This window comes from Vombatus ursinus, unplaced genomic scaffold (genome assembly GCF_900497805.2).
Source record: "Vombatus ursinus unplaced genomic scaffold, bare-nosed wombat genome assembly UNPS02014810.1, whole genome shotgun sequence".
NCBI lineage: Eukaryota > Metazoa > Chordata > Mammalia > Diprotodontia > Vombatidae > Vombatus > Vombatus ursinus.
In genome coordinates, this window is record NW_020954588.1 from 39318580 (window position 1) to 39338534 (window position 19955).

The window sequence follows — 19955 nt, forward strand, 5'->3', positions numbered from 1 at the left end:
GCGGTCCCCACGAGGTAAGAGGGGGCTCAGTCTTTCCCACTTCTCCTGGTGTCTTCCACTCCAAGCCTGGGCCATCCCTGCCTCCAGGGCTCTCTCTTGACTCACTCCACACAGACAGACACCCCTTCCATGCTGTGACTGCCGTTCCCAGAGCTGTGACAAGTGATCAGGGACAGCTGACAGCGGCTCACATCTGGCTCCCTGACTTGTCCTCAGCTCAGCACACAGCCAGCCCGACAATCAGGCATCTCTCAATTGGAGTGAGCCCATGAAGTAATTTCAGATGTCCCAGGGTCCTAAGTGAGACCTGGGAGACTCAGTCTAGGAGGGCCTCTGGCCGTCCAAAGCATGACTGTCCCACAGCCCTGGCAGTGGCAGTACCCAGCAGTACTTCTGCTCTCTTTCACTTCCAATGAACTGGCTTTCCCATCAGGCCCCTGAAGGTGGTTTGATTGACCCCAAGGGTCCCACAGTGGCCCACACAGTCCTCTGAGTTAGAACTGATCCTCTAGGACTGACTCACTGGGAGCCAGCCCAGATCTAGCCTGTACCTTGGGCCATGCTCACTAGCGCCATCTTGGTTTCTAAGCTTTGGGTAGATCAGGATCAGGATGTGGGAGAATCATGGTACGATCAAATGGACCCATGATCTGGCACCAAAGGACCCACCTCAGCCACTTTTTATCTGTCTGATCTTGGGCAAGTCTCTTAACCTCTCTTGGCCTCGGTTTACTCATCTTGAAGATGAAGAATCTGAATTAAAGGACCTCAAAGGTTTCTTTTAGCTCTAAACCTACGATTCTGTGACTTAGCACTTAGAACCTAGTTTCAGATAAAGCTATGCATCCAAGATGGGTAACTCTAGTTACACACCAACAACTGGGGTGTGGCTGCTGTTCTTTACATCTTTACTTTTATATATTGCTGCAAAAGAGAACCTCAGCAACAGCAAAGAGCCCTATGAATCCAGAATTGAGAAAGTCCAGCATTCTTTAATTATATCATAATAATTTCTTTAATTTAATATTTCTTTAAAATAATTTTGTTCTGGATTCGGAGCTAGAAAGACCTGTGTTCATATTCTGCTTTGGACACTTAGGAACCGTGTGACCCTGGACGAGTCATTCACCTTTCTGAGGAAATCCCAGGGTCCTCACTGGTAGAGTGGGGATGATACTACTCATACATATTTTTGGGGGCTGCTATAATGGCCAATAAAGACAATACATGCAAAGTGTTTTGGATAAACCTTGCATGTGCAAGGTACGTGTGTCCACTATTAACATTATCTCTAGTTCCACTTCAATAATCTATTTTCTGCCATAGCTGTTTGATGTCTGACATCACTGAAAATGTGCACTGAGTTTTAAAGGGAAGAGAAGGACCGCTGGGAGAGAGGGATAAATCTGGAAATGATGGGGTTGTAAGGACAAGATGCGTCAACAAAATCCATTTTTAAAAAAGACAAGAATAATAAGTTAATAATAAATACATGAATGACAAATAAAGAATAACTTTTATAAAAAAAAAGAAAAGAAAAGAAAAGAAATCCAAAGGGCACCCAATGGCTCACCAGCTCTTTTAATCCTCTTCCTTTCCTTCAGTTGGTACGGCTTGTGATCATGAGACAGGGGGATGGCATTCCCATCTTTGTCACAAAGGACCCCCCTGGAGTCGCCAACATTGGCCACAGTAAGGTCTTTGTCTGACAAGAGCGCAATCAAACACGTTGTACCTGGAAGACAAGAAGAAGGGGATGTGAGGCAGCAGTGCCAGGAGTTGGGGGGAGGAGGGATGCACAGGCATCATAAGAAAGGTCTTCTGCTCGAGCCTGCTTAATGGAACTCATCAGCTCTGACAGTCAGCCTCCCCAGTCACTGCAGAGCTGGACCAGAGGGAGCCTGGATCCCACCGCTGGGTCGTCTCCAAGCTGGTCTGCCTCGGATCCATTCCCACACCTCAGTTTGTGCCTGAGTCTTAGGGCTCACAAATGAGCCAAAATCAGTGTGCAAAGGAATCCGTACTGCTAGGGGTCGATACATTGTACCTGCCTCTTTCTCCAGAGGTACACAGCTTCATTGATAAGCTGTGAACACCTACTCAAAAGCCTGGCCTTAAGTTCTTGTGCCAACAGGGCCTTCCACGATCACATTATTCATTACTTTGCCTCTGTTAGAAGTTGGTTCTCCATTAAGAGGGATGAATACTGGAAAAGTCTAACCTGCTGACTGCCTGTGCTACTGAGATGAAAAAACTGTCATCGTGTTGCCACCAGGGAATTCCAGAATGTACCTATGTCACCAGTAAAGGAATCAGTGCAGACAAATGTCAAAACCAAGGAAGGACGAGCGTGTTCATGAATGCGCTTCTGTTTGCACTTCTGTTTTCAAGGGGTAACTGCTTAGAAGACCCTTTTACCTTGGTCTGAATTGGTGGCACATGATGTGTCTGCTGAGTGTGGACCCTTCCCTCTAGGGGTGAGCTGGTTGTTAAATTTGCAGTGAGCCCATACTCCTCAGAAAACGCTGCAAATCTAGACTTAATTTGTCGTTTTGATGTTTACTGTTTCTTCTATCTCGGGCAGGACCCCAGCCAACTAGGAGACCTCACTTCTGCATAGAGGGTAATCAGAATCCAATCTGGGTGAATTCTTGCCCTTGGGGAGTAAGCCCATGCGCTTGTACCCCTCCACTGGAGTTTAGAGTGACCCAGCTCATCAAGGAGAAAACCAACCAGAGTGGTCTGGGTGGAAATGGATTCCCCTGTCCAGAGTGTTGGAGATGGCTGAGTCGCGTGATCAAGCCACGTTCGAAGCAGGAGGAGCTGAAGACTTCTAGCCCACCTCCCCCATTAATTGTTCACAATCAGAACTAACTTCTTCTGTCAGGGCATTCCCTTTCAAAAAAAAATATATTTAAGGCTCTTAGTATCTCCATTAGGTGTCTTTGGTCACCAAGAGAAACGAATGACCATCAATTTATTGATTATTAGCTAACCTAATTGATAAATTGATTATTAATTATCCAGAGACTCTCTTATGTTTTTCATTCATCACAGGCTCAGTTTCCCCATCTGTAAAATGCTCTCTCTTCCCATAATCAAAGAATTGGGAGGTGGAGGGTCTTTGATCTAAGTCTATTTTCTTCTTCTATAATTATGTTTTCCCATCCAGCTCAAAATTCCCTAGAATACCCAAGGGTCATTTCATCTTTGACTCTGTATCCTCAGGGATTATTAGCACACTGCTTTGCAGAGCAGCCACTCAGTACAAGTTAACAGAGTGGGATGGGATTGGAGAATAGGAACTTCACAAATTTAAATTCTTATTATCCCGCGGTGCTCTGACCCGACGAGCAGAAGTGCCCAACGTGAGCCCGCTGTAACCAGGGAGCCCCGCTCAGCCTGCGTTTCCTCATTGCCAAACAGAGATAACCCCGCCTGCTGCACCACCTGCTCACAGCCACAGTGAGGAAAGCCCTCCGTAAATGTTCCAGTTTTATGCAGACGTGAAGTACTGATGATGCCGGTGACGTGTGATGGGAGCAACGCTCTTCCCTTGGAATAGCCCAGCAGGCTGAATACAAGAATTCTGTGGCCAGAAGGGTTCCCCAGCCCTGCTTCGGCATCATTGTAACAGGGACATGCCCTCCCTATCGAGCTCATATTTACCCTTTTTTAAAAAATGGTTTTTTCTTAAAAATGTTTTTATTGATATATTCTGCTTATAAATCTTCCCTACTCCCCAACACAAGCCACACCTTTGTTTTTAGAAGGAAAAACAAATCACTTCAGCCAAACCAACTAACACATCAACTGTATCTGGCAGTGTATGTGATATTCCACCCCAGAGGCTCCCCACCTCTGCAAAGAAGGAAGGACCATTTTTTCAGCTCTTCTCTGGGTTCAAGCTTGGTCATTATGATTGCATGGCCCTCAGTTTTGTATTTTAAATGCTTTTTTTCTTTTCCCAGAGTTATCTGTGCCTATGATCTGGCCCAGTCTTGCATAAGACTTAGCTGAAATAATGATCTTCTAAAAATATTCTGTGGCCCGGACCCAAGTGTAGACAGGAAAGGAACTGTGCTAGCTCTTTTGCGTAAGTCCCTTATTTTGGGGGGTTCCTTCTGATCGTGGCACTGCATTATGAGCCTGGAGCTCCCAGAGCTATTTTAAACTTTGTTCCCGGTCTTATTTCACTGGGGAAACTGCCCTGCTGCTGAGAAAATTCTCTGGAGCCATCTTGATTCTCCACTAAACGTAGGCCGGGGAGCTTGATCTCAAGGCCCAGCACAATTCCAGAACAACCTAAGACCGAAGGGAGGATCAGTAAAAGGACCAGGGATCTCAAAGGGCTGGTGAGGCTTCATCAAGAGCCACGAATGCCTGGCACTTCAGGGGTCACACAGCTAGATCAGCTGAATGCTGTGGATGGCACTGAATGATGATGATGATGATAATGAATTAAATGGCATTTCAAGGCTTGCAAACTGCTCTACCAATGGCATCATACTTGAACCTCATGATAACCCCGTGGGGTTGGGTTATTATGATTCCCATTTTACAGATGAGAAAACTGAGGCAGACAGAAGTGAAGTGACTTACCCAGGGTCACATAGCCAGAATGTGCTTGAGGCTGGATTTGAATTCAGGCCTTCCTGACTCTAGGCCCAGGGCTCCCTCCACTGCACCACCTAGTGACCTAGAGTAGTTTATCTAGATGTTAGCCAAGCAGTGGACAAATCTTCTCATGCTCTCCTCTTGACAAGACTAAGAGATGTGAGCTAGCCGGCAGGACAATTAGCAGAGTCTGGAATGGTTTAGATGGCTGGATCCAAAGAGAAGTCATTTATGTGTCACTGATTTAAAGCTGGAAGGGGCCTCTGAGGTTACTGAAGCCATTTCCCTCACAGAGGTGCAGTATCTTGCCCAGCGTCTGTCCTACCCATAAGGGGCAGAGCTGGAATTTGAACCCAGGACAACTTCTCTGCTCTGTGCCATCCTGGGATTCATGTCAACCTGAAAAAGTGTCTCTGGGGAAGGATCCTGGGGAATCTGGCTTTGGATCCTGGACCGGGGAACAGTCTTAGCAGGGACTTGTAAAAGGAATAATGTCATGTGCATCTAAGGGTTAGAGGACAAATGCAAAAGGCAAATTTCCTGAAGGATTTGAAAAGTGCTGCACAGGTCACACACAGAGCACATTGGTTGAAACTAAGTAAATGAAGTCTTGGGCTACATTGAGGCAGGCACGGTCCTCCTGTACTCTGCCCTGATCAGGGTCAGTGTGGAGTACTGTGTGCCATGGGGAGCACACAACAGGGGAAGGTGGCTCATCAGTGTTGTCCAGAGGTGTCTGGAGGATGGAGGACCTCGATTCTGATACAAGGGACTACTGGAGAAACTAGAGAGCTCAAAAACATGATAGTGTCCTTCCTTCTTTCCTCCTCCTCCTCTCTTCCTCCCTCGCTCTCTGTCTCTCTTTCTCTCCCTCCCTCCCTTCATCTCTCTCTCCATATCTCTGTCTCTCTCTTCCTCCTCCTCCTCCTCCTCCTTCTTCTTCTTCTTCCTCCTCTCTCTCTCTCTCTCTCTCTGTCTCCTCCTCCTTCCCCCTCCACCACCCTTTCATGTCACCTGGAAGAAGGAATAATCTTATTTTGTTTTGTTTTGCTGGGCCCCAAAAGGCAGAAGTAGGATAAATGGATGGGGGAAAAAAAACTTCATACAACTACACAGAAGCAAATGGAGCCGCTTCAGAGGTGGTAGTCGCTCTGGGGAGGTCGCCTAGCAAAGGTCAGATGGTCACTCAACAGGCATGTTGCTGAGCGACTTCGTGTTTAGGTGTAAGCTGGACCAGACAGTCTTTGTGCTCCCTGGTGTCCTGGGGACTCTGTGATTTGGTGATCCCTCTTTCTGAAATGACCAGCCCAGCAAGGAAGAATACAGAACTGGGATCAATAAAAATAGATTTGGGGGAAGGTCGGGCAGGGTGCCTTCCTTGCCTCAGCTGCTAAAGCCCTGATCCTTCTGCTCAAACATGGAAGCCTCTTGTCTACCAAGAGGGAATGTTCCACACATCCCAGCTGTAATAGCGTCTGAAATCCTCGTCAGCTGCTGATGTTGGCTGCTTCTGGGGAGCACTCAAGTTTCTGTGGTGTTCTTTCTAACAGTCTCCAGCTCTCCAGACTGTACATATCAGGGAAAGCACACAGAGGGATGGCTTGGAAGAGGTCTCATTCAATTTCTACACACAAAGTGCCCTCCCTTTGTCTTTGACCTTCACTGGGATTTGCCTACTGCCACTATGGCCAGAGAGATGCCTAAATTTAGGGATATAAGTATAGATTTAACTGCCAGCATACCCCCTCCCCCTATTTTATAAATAAGGTAACAGGCTGAGAGAAGGCAAGGGAAGAAGCCAAGGTCACAGAAGCAGTGAGATTTTAATCCAAGGTCTCTGATTCCAAAGCCAATTTCCAGGAAAATGGGATTTTCCTCTAAACTTCTATGCCTTTAATCTATGGCATTAGGGTCAGGCTATCGGAATCTCATCTACAGAGCTCACATCCTTAGATATGAGCCACAAAGGCAGATGACTGAAGGGAAGCACCACTCCCTCATACTCCTCTCCCCTTGCTCCCCACCAGCCCCTGGGGACATCAGGCTCAGGTTCAAGGCTTCTTGTAGGTCTGAAGAGGCTGCTCACAAGGCCCTGGAATCGGTCTAGGCGGGGTGAAGCGCTTTCTATGAGCCAGTCTGGCCACCTTCTGGAGCTGGCTGCAGCACCTTCTGGACTTGCCGCCTGCCCCATTTCTGCCTGGCCCCAGACTTTGTCATTGTCCTTCCTTTTGCGGCCTCTGGACTGCCATGCTTGGTCACCCATCCAGCTAGGAGAACCATCTTCTGCCTCCCATTAGGATGCAAGCCCCTGGAGAGAGATTCCAGCTCCCCAGCGGGTGGCACAGGCCTCAGCAGGGGGCCAGCATGCACAGTGCACTCAGCTTTTCATGTATGTCTTTACTCTGCTTGCACATCAGAAAATACAGTGCATTTATTAAGCCCCTCACTACGTGTCCTGGCTAAGTCACTTAGAGACCCTCAGAGGGCTCTTGTCAGGGGTAAACAGGACAATAGGGGAAAGCCTATTGTCAGAGTCAGAACCAACAGTTGGGTAAAACTGAGTTGAGTTAGGGAGGAGGGTGCCCCCGTGTGACCTCAACCCTTGTGTGAGGTTGACATAAACTGGGGACACAGGTCATGGAAGCTGGGAAGACTGAGAAACCAGGAGAGATGCCTGTGTTTTAAAAGGGAAGAGGAAGCCGAGTTGGGGGGAAGGACCAGTTATAGCTGGCTGTGTGAAGCAAGGCTAGGTAAGCCTCTCAACACGGAGGTGGCAGGAAGCGGTGATAAGGGTGCACCTGGGGCCTCACCTTCCTGCTGGAATGGCAGAGATCAGGTGGGCCATTGGGCCGATGACCCAAAAAAGCGCCAGTTTGCCCCTCCTGCTTCCCCTGATAGTGCACGAGCCACCATTTTGTTCTTGCCTTTACATCTCCAGTGCCTCACACGGTGCCTGGTATACAGGAAGTACTTAATAAATGCTTGTTGTTTGATTGATTGTAGTGCAAAGGGCTCTCATTATAGACTTTGAAGATCTGAGTTTAAGGGATCGTAGAATCCCAGATCCTGGAAGGGGCTGCAGAGGTCATTCCAGAAACAGCCACACTTTGGGCCTTTCGCCAGCTTTTGGCATGGCAGGTGGGAGTCCTGAGACACACCATGATTTAGGGGATTGAATCCTTGACTCATAGCTGAGGAGCCTGGGTTTGAATCTCACCGCACCCCATTACTATCAATGTAACCATGAACTGCCGTCTCTTGATCTATCTATCTAGGTATAGATGTATGTATGTATGTGTGTATGTGTGTATAAATATGTATACAAGTAAAGCACACCCATAGTAGGCACTTAATAAATGCTTGTGTTCTTCCTCATCTGAAAAATGAGGCTAATAAAAGCACTCAGCCCCAGGGCTGTTGAGAGAAAGTCAAACAAGCTCACCAAACCTTTGACACATTAAGACATTCAGCTGATCATTCTTATCATCTCATGGTTTTCAGTGGAGTTCAATTAGAAACTGGCCTGGACGCGCCATCATCCTTTTTGCTTCATGGCTAACATTTTGTGGACCCTTGCACAGGTGGATAAACTGCTTTGTGTAACTGAATTATGCATCAGGATGTGAGCTCAGAGAAAGCAGCTCGGGGATAATGCTGGCAGCAAACAGAATGATGGGGATATCATCACCGCCCAAGTTCTCACTGAAGAAAGGAAAAATGTCTTTTTCCAAGACAATTACGCGTGGGTCATGCACACAGCTTCTACAACAAGTAACACACACGCCACGCTAAGTATGGAAAATAATCTTGCCCTCCATAATTCAAACCTTCAGAATGAGATTCATTATTCATTTAATTTTCACACTTGGACAGACCTAAAATAGAGATGTGTCAGCCTGATGCTTCTCTGGACCATTTTGGAAATGGAAATGTTCTTCAGTTTTGCATTTCAGATAGTGACATGAAAACAATATTGATTTTGCACGTTAGCGAGGCCCAGGAAGCCCTAGTGGATGCCTGCTTCTTAATGACCAGCACTTGACATGACAGCGATGGCACACATCGGGAGTCATGGGAAGCCTCTGAGGGCTGGCTCGTGGTGAGAGCAGACGCTCTGCAGGCTCGGGGCCCCAAGGAGAACAGCTGGGCCTAGGGACCGACACTCAGTGCCACGGCTCCAGCCACTGCACCACCCTTCCCAACTCATCCTCATTACCATGAGCCTGGAAATGGACAACTAGTGAAATGGTGACGACGAGCTAGAGGATGCCATCACACGCTTGCTTGCTCAGGTCTCCTTCCTGACAAGCCAGGACAGCATTGGATGACTCGTCAGCCAGATACGTGCCCCCTCTCTGAGGGTGCCTGGGGAGCAGGGACCACAGAAAACATTCCAGACCGGTCACCCGTTATGGTAATGAACACAGAGGCCCATACGGACGGAGCTGTGAAAAAGAGAAGGTCCTAGCTGAGAAGTCCTTCTCAGCTAGTACAACCCCCTCATTTTACAGATGAGGAAACTGAGGCCCAGGGAAATCAGCTGAGGCAGCGAGGTGGTACTGTAGACAGAGCACAGGACCCAGAGTCAGGCAGACCTGAGTTCAAATCCAGGCTTAGATACTTACTGATTGTGCAACCCTGGGCAAATCACTTAACCTTGTGTGCTTTAATTTCCTCATCTGTAAGATAGGGATAATAACAGCACCTATGTCCCAGGGTTATTATGATGATCAATAATGTAACACAGTGCTTAGGATGAGTTATGTAAACACAAGTTATTGTTGTTGTTGTTGTTTTTATTAGCTAAGGCACAGGTGGTAAGTATCAGACACAGGATTTGAACCCAGGTCCTCTATGGCTCCAGCTTGAGCGTTCTTTCTGCCACACCACCTCTAATTGACATTTAGAGTGTACTTTAAGGCCTGGGAAGCATGTCACAATTATTACCTTGTCTGCTCTTCACAATAACTCTGGGAGCGAGCTGCTGCTATTATCCCCATTTAATAGACAAGAAAATTGAGGCAGACAGAAGTGAAGAGATTTGCTGAGGGCCACAATGCTAGTATGCATCTGGCTCAGAATTCAAACTCATGTCCTCCTGTTCCAAAGCCCCAGTCTTCCATCCCCTGCACTACCTAGCTGCCAACTAAGCTGGTGGTAGGAACCCCAATCCTGGAATGGATTAGACCCCAGACTCGGGCAGTGCTTGATGAGGAGAAGAGTTTTGGCTTCAACTGGGAATGGTCCCTTGGTGCTCATTTACCATAAGTAAATGGACCACGGTGCACCAATGACAATGTTGTACCCATGACAAGTGGCCCAAAAGCATCATCCAGGGGATGGTTGGCCCAGAATAAAGATGGCCAGCCACACAGCATGAGGAAGGAGTAAGGGGAGGGGTTGCTAATAGACGGGAAGCCAGGGCCAGAAGGACTAGAGCAGGGGCGGGGAAAGGCTTTCAACAGGTTGGATGAGAGATGAAGAAATGGCGGCCAAGGGATGTAACAGGATGCGATATCACAACATCAGAAATGATGACCGTGCAGGATTCTAAGACATTCAGGGAGATGTGCATTGAGGCACCTACAAGACACAGAAGAGGTGAAGACCTCCTGTTCCACAGCCCGGGGCACACGAAGCCGAGGAAGCCTCCAGACCTTCAGGGAGATTCTCTAAGGAGGATTCATGCAAGGGCATGGCCTCAAATCACCCTGGAGGAGAAGGTATGGCAGGGCCCATCTCACAAAGCTCAAGGTTTGACGGAAGGATTGCAGTACAAATAATCCAGCCGAGTGAAGGTTGGTCAGTAGGCTCCAGAACCGGCACCTTCCACTATAACACCCTACCTCTTGGCCCTGGCGTAACATGGCACCTGAAACACATGCATAAACCATTCGTCACGAAGTGTGTGTGTTAATGACTGTAACTTGAACCTGGGTTCAGAACAGGGAATCTGATTGTAACGGACAGGTAAGAGACCTCCTACCTGGAAAAGCCCATCTTCTGAACTCCGGAGAGGGCCGGCCAACTTTGAGAATTAAATCAGCACCAGCCTACACTCTGTCCTTCTAGGAAGGATGGGGCAAAGCCTAATAAGTACCAGGTTTGTGTGAGGGGCCCCAGGTCTCCACAGTTAGACAAAGAACAATGCATTCTGCAGGCCAGGCCCTTCCCCATCTGACCATCTACCCAATCCACTCACTGCAAGGGGCCCCCACCCTCTAGATGGAAGACCGAAGGTGCCATCTCATTCATCTAAGACTCACTCACTGGATCATAAGGCAACCCACCCTGGGGGTGGCAGCAGAGACGAAGGATGACCCAAAGGCCTCCCTCCCTCTACCACTGGCCTTTCTGAATTGGCTCCCTAGACAGACCAGCTGTCAAAGAGGCCTTTTCCAGGGCCCGACATGATGGAGCAAATACCAGTTAGTGAATCAGAAATTAGGTTTTTAAATACTGAGCATGATTCACACTCTCTGGGAAGCTGTAGGTTAGGCCCCACTGGGGCGTGTGTGTGTGTGTGTGTGTGTGTGTGTGTGTGTCTTCTTTTTCCCCATAGATTGATCTGTCCAGGCATAGCCTTGTTAGCCACATGTAGGGTTGGAGGATTCTAGGGAACAGCAGGCAGGATTGGCCAGAGAATACTTGACCTTTGCCCTGAGGAGTCTCTGAAGGGGTCATCTCCTTTAAAGTGCTTGCCCTGCCAGGCTGCCATGGCTGTACCAATGCTTCCACAACGCTCGTGGGTGAAACTCAGCAGAAGCCTGGATGCTCGCCTGAGGCCCAGTGTGCAGCACAGAGAAAAATCTAGAAAAGGGAGAGGTGAGGTAGGAGGGCCCCTCCGGCCCCTTCTGGCTTTTTATCACCTTCAATTATCATTTTGATGGTGACCGCCATGATATTTGACATGCCATAAGGCTAGGAGGAGTCCAAATGTCAAATTTCATGTGGAAATTACTGAAATGACATTACCTAATGCCAGAGCTCTTAGGCATTGATCTAGCAATAAATACGGATAAAGAAGAACATTACTCAAAAGAAGAAAGAAAACATGAAAAAGAAGAAAATCGCCAAAAGTTCTTTTAAAGAAATTAGTTCTTTCCCTGCTTCTGTCAAGGGCCTTGCCACCCTCCCAGCTACTTATGTTCACAACCTTTCTAAGCCTCAGTTTACTCCTCTGAAAAATGGGAGGGCTGGACAGGATGGCCTTCTAGTTCTGCTTCAACTCTAGATTTCAGATCTTAGGCTACCAGGAATCGTTCTGGTCTCTTTCCTCTCCTCCTAATCCCTGAGCCAACCAGCTGCCAAGTCCTATTGATACTGTCTTCATAATATCTCTAATCCAATTCAACCCAAGCATTTATTAAGCACCCACTTTGTGCTGAAAGGGACAGGCCTTTGCTGTCCATTACACGGTCTGATTCTAGGTGAGGTGCTCAGGGCTTCTCACCTGGACTATTAGACAAGCCTCCTGGTTGGTCTCCTGACTTTCAATCTCTCTCCTACACAGCTTGAAAAAAAACCTTAATAAGGCTCAAGCTGGTCACTTCTTCACTCAAAAACCTCTACTGGCTCCCAACTGCTCCAGGAAAAATATAAATTCCTCAGCTTGGCTTTTGGCCACACACTTGCTTTCCAAATTTATTTCAAGTTTCTGCCTTCACAGTCTAAGTTTCAGCTCAGCTACATCATTGGTGGTTGTTCTCTGAACTTAATATTCCAATCCCTCTGTTCCCTGCCCCAATGGCTGGTTCTCGCCCTTTCCCCTTCTTCCTCAATGTCATTTTCTCAAGCAGCAATTCCTGGCATCCCTGGCACCCCTGCCCCCAGTGGTTTGTGCTTTCTCCCTCCTCAGATTACTCTATGTTTGCTCATTTGCACATGTGATTGTGAGGGAGTCGTGAGTGAGGAGGTCCTGAGAATGAATCTAAGCGCTCCAAGGACCGTAAGTCAGGTACGTGCACGCGTGAGGGTTGGCTGCCCAGCCCCAAAGTCCCTCAGGTGCCCAATGGAGCTCCTCAGTGCTGTAGGACAGGCTCTCCAATCAACAACAGTCAGAGTGGCTGCCTGGCTATTGTTGCTGGGTGGATTCACAGAGACCAAGGAGAAGGAGACCCCCAGGGACAGTCAGTCAATGAGTGGTGAGGTCTATGACTCTCGCCTCTGTACCCTGTCATCCACCACAATGGTGCTGGGATTCGAAAAGCTTCCAATCAACTCCTCAGGCATGGATTAGATGACATTCGCTAAACTGAGAGTTTGCTAACCTTATATCCTTTGCCTAAATATAGCTGACCAAGCCAGTTACTGGGTACACAGGAACTTCCCCTTACATGGATGAGTTAATCAATGGTTAAACAAGGAGTCAGTCAGTCAGCTAAAGGCCTGGCAACAGGCCAAACCTCACCGTTTTATCTCCTCAAGGAAATGTAAGCTCTCAATAGTTATACAGCTTTGGGCAAGTTACTTCTTTTGAGCCTCATTTTCCTCTTCTGTAAAATGGGGACATATTACTTTCCTTACTGACTTCATGAAGTGTGAGGTGTGAGGAAGAGGTTGTCTTAAATTGTAGAGCATTAGCATGAATAACGCTGGGGATAGTGATAGGTTCTAGAGACCCATGGGGCCTCTAATAACAATGACAGTGATAACACGAAAAGCAGTAACAACAAACCAGGGTTAAGTAAAAAAGGGGGCTTAATTCAGGAGACCCTCGGATGTCAGTCCTGCACATCGTCTCCAAATGTACTCTGTGTTACATCTAATGCATCGAGTCCTCTTGGATGTCCCTGATGGTAATAACCATTCCTCTCTGCTTCTCCCGTTTCATTTTGTTTTGTACGCCGCTAGTTCACTGATCATGCTTTATTTTGTATTATAGTTATAGGCATACGTGAAAGAGTTATCACCGGCATTTTAAATGCCTGGGGCAAGCTTCCTAAAACAACACCAGAATAATCAGCATGAAAAGTGTACCCAAGTAAAAACAATGTTTATGACTTTTAAAGACAAGATTCATCTGGGTGGGGTTAGGCAGAGAAAAACCATGAAGATATAGGGAAGCCGCGGGGACTCGGGCTTGCCATCTGGCAGCATCTTATTCTAACTAATTATTCTTACTCTGTGCTCAGCTCAGTTGTTTCTATGCTGATGAAAGAGCTTATTGCTGCGGGCACCCTCTAAATGTCAGCACCCCCAGGAAAATCCCCGGTCACCCCACTCTAGTTACAGCTCTGATGGATGTCCTCTCATCCTAACAGACTACAAAGACCGTGTCTTTGTGTACCTCCCCAACACTTGACACCACGTTCTGCAGACAGCAGTAAATCACAAAACGCTCACTGAACTGGGTGGAGGTGTGCCTTCCCAAGTCTCCAGGATGAAGACACCAGCTGGATTTCAGTACCTGGAGAGGCGCATTTAGGGCAGGAACCGTCTTGTACGACTGTCTCTGTGTCCCTCCTCACTAGCCTCACTCGTGTGGTCGGAGCTGAAAAAATGCTCGATGAATGGACGAGTGGACGGACAGATGGAGGGAGCAATGGACACACGCTCACCAGCCCCCAGCATCGAGGGGCCAATGACGCCAACTTGGAGTCACGGATCGGACTGAGAGGACAAAGGACTTGAATACACATCCCAGCTCCGCCATTTACTTGGTGTGACCTTAGACATTTGACCTCCCTGGGCTTCAAGGTCCCTGTCCATAAAATGAATGTGTGGGACTAGTGGCCTTCATTGTCCCACATGGGACAGGGGAAAGAACATAGACTCTGTGATCAGAGGATCTGGGTTCGTATCCTGCCTCTGACAACTGCGAAAATCTGCATGACCCTGGCCAAGTTCCTTAATGTCCCCAGGCCTTGGGTTCATCAACATCAAATGAAGGAATTGAAATGGGGGCTTTATAGCTCTACATATAGAATCTCATAATCCAGTTAAAACCACTTTAAATGGGTGCAATTTTAAACTGATAACACAAACATGAATCCACTCCATTAGCCAGGATGAAGCCCAATTCTATTGGGAGCCATGCCCTCCCCGAGTTCACACTGATGCCACAAAATTAATGCAACACCAGTATGTGTTGCCATTTCATCAAAGGAACAAGTTGCCATGTTTGGAGGAGAACTCTGGGGTGGCACAGCATTCCCTACTCGGCTTTTGCTCCATGATCAAGTCCTGAAAGATTCGTTTTCCTATGGCTCCATCATCTGAGAACGTCGGCTCGGAGGGAAGTCTTGTTTTCCCAGATAAAGAGAGAGAGAGAGAGTGACCCTAGAGGCCCAGAGCTGGGCTTTCTGTCTATAAGCCTCAGCAAGAGCTGGCCGTCACTGACCCCTCCCGACTCCCCTTTGCCAAACCACACAGAAGGAAAGCAGGTCAAAAGAGAGGGACTGTTCAGATCTCAGGTAGGGGCTACTTGTGGGGATTTTCTTGTTGATATCTCCCCTCTTTATTTAATGTTCATTTATCATCCTATCTGCCCCTTGATAAACACCTTATTGGTCTGAATACTGACTTCCCCCAACCACCCTCCAAAATAAGATCTCTGAAAGAAAAAAATAGAGAGGTATACATTGAAAAACAATTATACAGAATCATTTATAATAAAAGTGACCTATTTGGGACTTAGTTGTTTGTTTGTTTTTTTCTAATTTTAATGCCTTTTTTTTTTTTTACACATACTTTGTAACCCTGCACCACCCCCCCCAACCTGGAAAAAACAGTTAAGTAAAACTAACCAATACACTGTGGCTGACAAAGCATGCAGCATCCAGCACCGGTAGGCCCCCACCTCTCTGCCAGAAGTGATTTCATTATTTGTCTCTAGAACCAAATTCATGCCTGTCCTCGATGTGAGTTCAGCTGCCTTTCAGAATCGTTTTCATTTACATTCTTGTAATTATGTACGTTCTTTTGCTGACTTGCTCTTTCCATTCTGCATCCCATGAATAAGTCTCCCCGTTTTCTTTGAATTCCTTATACATATTATTCCTTACAGTACAGTAACACTGAATATAGATCATGCAATAATCATCCAGTCCAGCCTCAGACTCAGATATGGCAAGTCTGGGCAAGTCACTTAAATTCTCTGTGCCTCAATTTCCTCTTCAGCACTTCCCTCACAGGGCTGTTGTGACAATCAAATGAGTTAACATTCCCAAGTGCTTTGCAAACCTCCAAATGCCATGGACATGCTAATATCGCATTCCTTCGAAGGCTGAGCCTCAGCTGATGGGCACCCACTTTGTTCCCAGTTTCTTGCTGGCATAGAGACTGCCGCTCTGGATATCGAGTCGTGCAGGGCCCTTTCTGTCCTCAGCCTCCTGTACCTCGAGTCCCACCTCTTTCTCCAGCCCCAGCATATGCCCTGCTCCTCTTTGTGCAGGATATGACCCAGCCACATTGGCCGTCCATCTAGCCTTCTACTTCTCATCTCCACGCCTTTGCACTGGCTGTTCCTGATGCCAGGAATGCACTCTCTCCTCACCTCTCCTTTAAGACCCCGTCCTTAAGTTCAAGCACCACCTTCTACTTGAGGTCTTTTTTGACCTTTCCCAAGTGACAGCTGCATCTCCATTCCCTAAGTACTGAGTACATGCCCATCTTGTACTTACCTTCTGTTTATTCTGTCTACACTACAGCACATGACCATAAAAAAAAACGCACACTCCCTGAGGGCAGGGATTGTTTTGTTTGTCTCTGAATGTCTTGTACCCAGCACAGGGCTTGGCATGAAGGAAATACTCACTACCTCCTACTAAATGTTTGTTGGAGTGGGGTGTGTCCGGCACGCCTGAGTCAAAGGCACAAACAGTTTAGTGACTTTTTCCCCATAAGTTATTTTCCAGGATACTTGGAAATCTGGAAGATAGCTGCCCTAAATCTCAAATATTTAATTCTACACATGCATTGCCCTGACTGTGTTTCTGTGTGCTGTTGCTTCCTGGAGCATGCAGAAGGCACCGGGGTCCTTCTGGCCTTCAGCCTGGTACTGACGGATGGGGCCGGGCCTGCCAGCAAACAGACAGCCCACTCTGGGCTTCCTAGACACAAGCACCTTGTCGCCCACCTGCCCGGCGCCAACCCACTGAAGGTTTCATTGCTACACTGTCCAGTTCTGGCCACTGTTAGTGGATGCCAACCTTCATGTCTTCCCCAGCTGAAGGCATCCTAGCATCCTAAGCCACTCTGACCACTGTGGCTGGCATCACTGACCCTTAAGGTTCTCAGGGGCCTGGCCATCTACCCTGCTTCTTCCCCTGCCTACGACATGACTATTTGCCACGAACTAATATCAACACGTGTACTTCTTTATGCGTTGTCTTTCAGGACTACCTGGTTTATCTATTTGTGTCCCCTGGCATATGGTAAGCGCTGAATAAATGTTTATCTGTTCCACTGCACCAAACACAACCCATCCGCTGCATAAGCAGCTGGGGTCAATCCTTCCTTGCTAAGTGGCCAAGCCCAGCCATCCTCAGCGGACACCCACATGCTGTGTGTGCCCGGCAGTCTCTCCAGCTTGATGGAAACACCTCCCAGAGCCGGGACTCAGCTGGCACAGCCTTGGGGGATCCGAGGTAACTCACCTCCAGGACCCAACTCCCATGTGAGGCCTGAGTCAGCTTAAGATGTAATGGGAAATGCTTAACAAAATAAATGAAAATGCAGTGCAACATAGACAATACTAATTTGGGGTTTTCTAAGTCAATGTCTGGCCATCAAAGCAGCAGGATGTGAGCAGAGGACGCTGACTTTCTGGCTTTTTTACATTGCATTTGTTTTCTACTTACAGAAGGAAAGGAGAGAATGACAAAAATAGAAAGTTCATCCACCCTCCTTGAAAGGGTTAGAAACCAAATGATTTCCCCATATTGTCCTTCAAGGGCCTATTTCCTCAGGTTCAATATCACAATATTCAGAACTCCCACCATGTGTTTACACGTTAATTCCTGAGTATCTGTCACAGCAATTTCTGAAACTACCAATTTTCTTTTTGATTCAGAAAATGAATTCAATCTAAAAAAGAATTTTTTTTTCTTAAAAGAACAAAAGTCTCTAGCTTGTACATACAAATAAGTATAGCCCTTTGACACTGAATAAGACCTACCAAGAAACAAAACCCAGACACAGAAACTCAGCCCATCAGGATTTTGAACGTGCCTTGATGTGCTATACTGGCCGCACGCCGACCTTCTGCCAGCCGTACGCCGGTACCCACTCCTTCTATAAGGAGCACACTACCAGAGTCATACTCACTTCCGAGTCTTCGGTCCTCAGCCGGATCAACACACAGAGACGAGCCATTGGGAGGCGCCAACACCAGAGCTTTATTCAGAGGCCAACACAGCAAGCCATCATAGCAAGCCCTAGCAGCAAGGCCAGAGCAACAGGGCAGGAGCCAGGAGAGCGCGTGTGTGATCTGACCACGCTTGTTCCTAAAAACCTACCTAGCCCCTCCTCCCCAGCCCGCTTACTAGCCAATGATTGTAGGGTCAGATACCAGAAGGGGCTGTCTGAGTTTAGCACACCAAGGGGGAGGGAGTGACGTAGGAGGCTAGGACCGGATATAGGAAGGAGGGGTCTGGGATTAGCGCATAGACAGAGTACGTGACCTAGGAAGTCAGACTCAGGAGGGGTCTGGGGTCAGTGCTGCACAAAGGGACCCAGGAAGTCAGGAAGGTCACAAGAGGCGCGTTGCATATAGGGAGGGGACTAAGCAAAGGGAACTCAGTCCTCTGCCGTCCCACTCCCACGTGGCACCGCCCCTTGCCTCAGGAGCTCAACCTCCGGCTACTTCCTTGTACCCAGCTTATCTCACAAAGCATTGCCCACTGCCTCAGGGCTTCTCCGTATCCAGCCCATCCCAGTTCTCCACGACTCTGCCTACCACAGCCCCTGCCTCGACTTCCAAAATACCCAGATCTTACCCTACTCTTGCCACAGCGCCCAACCTGGTAGCTGCCAACATCAGACAGTCCCTCACAATGTGCAGTCCAGAAAACCAGAAGCTGAAGCCCTCAGGCCCCTCATTAAGGGTTTCCTTCCAGCCAACCAAAGCTTGAGGTTAAAATTAATCTCTTTCATCCTCTGCATTCATTTGACAAATGCTGATTAATCAATTTAGATGATAAGCCTTTATTTAGGCTGTCATGTTTTGGGGGCTGAGTCTGTTTCTCTTCATGTCTCCTCCAGGCAGCACTGACTAGTGAAAAGAGGGATGAATATGGAATCTCAGGACCTGAATTCAGGTCTTGGTTTTGCCTTTTACCCCCCCCTTGTGACCTTCAGCAAGTGCCTTGACCTCACCGGGCATCAGTCACATCATCTGTAAAATGAGGGTGTCAGTCTGGACTAGTGGTGCCAAGCTCAGATACAAATGGATCCCTATGGGCCAGATGCTGACCTAGAAAACTTCAAATAAATATTATCTACATTGTACTGCATTTCTATTTATTTTGTTAAGCATTTCCCAATTACATTTTAACCTGGTTCAGGCCTCACGTGGGAGTTGGGTGGGCCACATGGGGGCTGTTGCCAGAGACAGACACATCTGACCTACACTATCTCTGAGGACCCCTCCAGCTCAAAACCCTTGGTCCTACCATCAGAGGCAAGCGCATCTCATTCACAAATGAAGAAGAATATTTGCCAGGATTGAGAAGCAGAATGTCTTGGTGAATCCAAAGCCAATCTCGGAGTCAGGAATATAACAATAACATCAATAAACCAATTGATAAACCATTATTAAGTGCCTACTATGTGCCAGGCACGATGGGTAAGTCCAAAAACCACGCAGCTGGTGGGAAATGGGGAGAAATCTGTGCTGGTCCCCTCTTAAATAGAGGCCCTGGAGCCCATGGCCCCATCCTCCAGTCCACGTATCCAATCAGAACATACTGATGAGTTGTGAGAACCAGGCAACAACAATAACAATATTAACAACAGCTACCATTTTTAAAGAGCATTGATGTCTGCAAAACACTTTACAATACTATCTCATTTTATCCTTACAATGCCTCTAAGAGACAGGTGCTATTAAAACCTGTGCTTCACAGATGAGGAAACTGAGTCAGACTGAGTTTTAGTGACTTACTTGCCCCAGATCAGATGGCTAGTAAACATTTGAGGCTGCCTTTGGGTTCAGATCATCCTGACTTCAGGTGCAGGGTTCTAGCCACTGTACCACCTGGCTGCCTCAGAAACATAACAGACTGGAAGTCATTAGCGGTGTGACTACAGGCAAGTCACTTAATGCCTCCATGTCCCACACAATTATCTATGAGGATAAATTATAGAAGGCAGTCTATACCATTGGAGGAGCCTAC

The 19955-nt window shown here is 47.5% G+C and overlaps 1 protein-coding gene across 2 annotated transcripts in view; it reads right to left on the bottom strand.

Moving 5' to 3' along the window:
• Positions 1 to 19955, bottom strand: part of PPM1L (protein phosphatase, Mg2+/Mn2+ dependent 1L) — a 308025-nt gene that overhangs the window by 22250 nt on the left and 265820 nt on the right. For both annotated transcript variants that reach the window (XM_027875764.1, XM_027875765.1), the window contains one exon: positions 1574 to 1735. In XM_027875764.1, coding sequence (XP_027731565.1) covers positions 1574 to 1735 — 162 coding nt within the window. The remainder of the gene's footprint in view (positions 1 to 1573; positions 1736 to 19955) is intronic.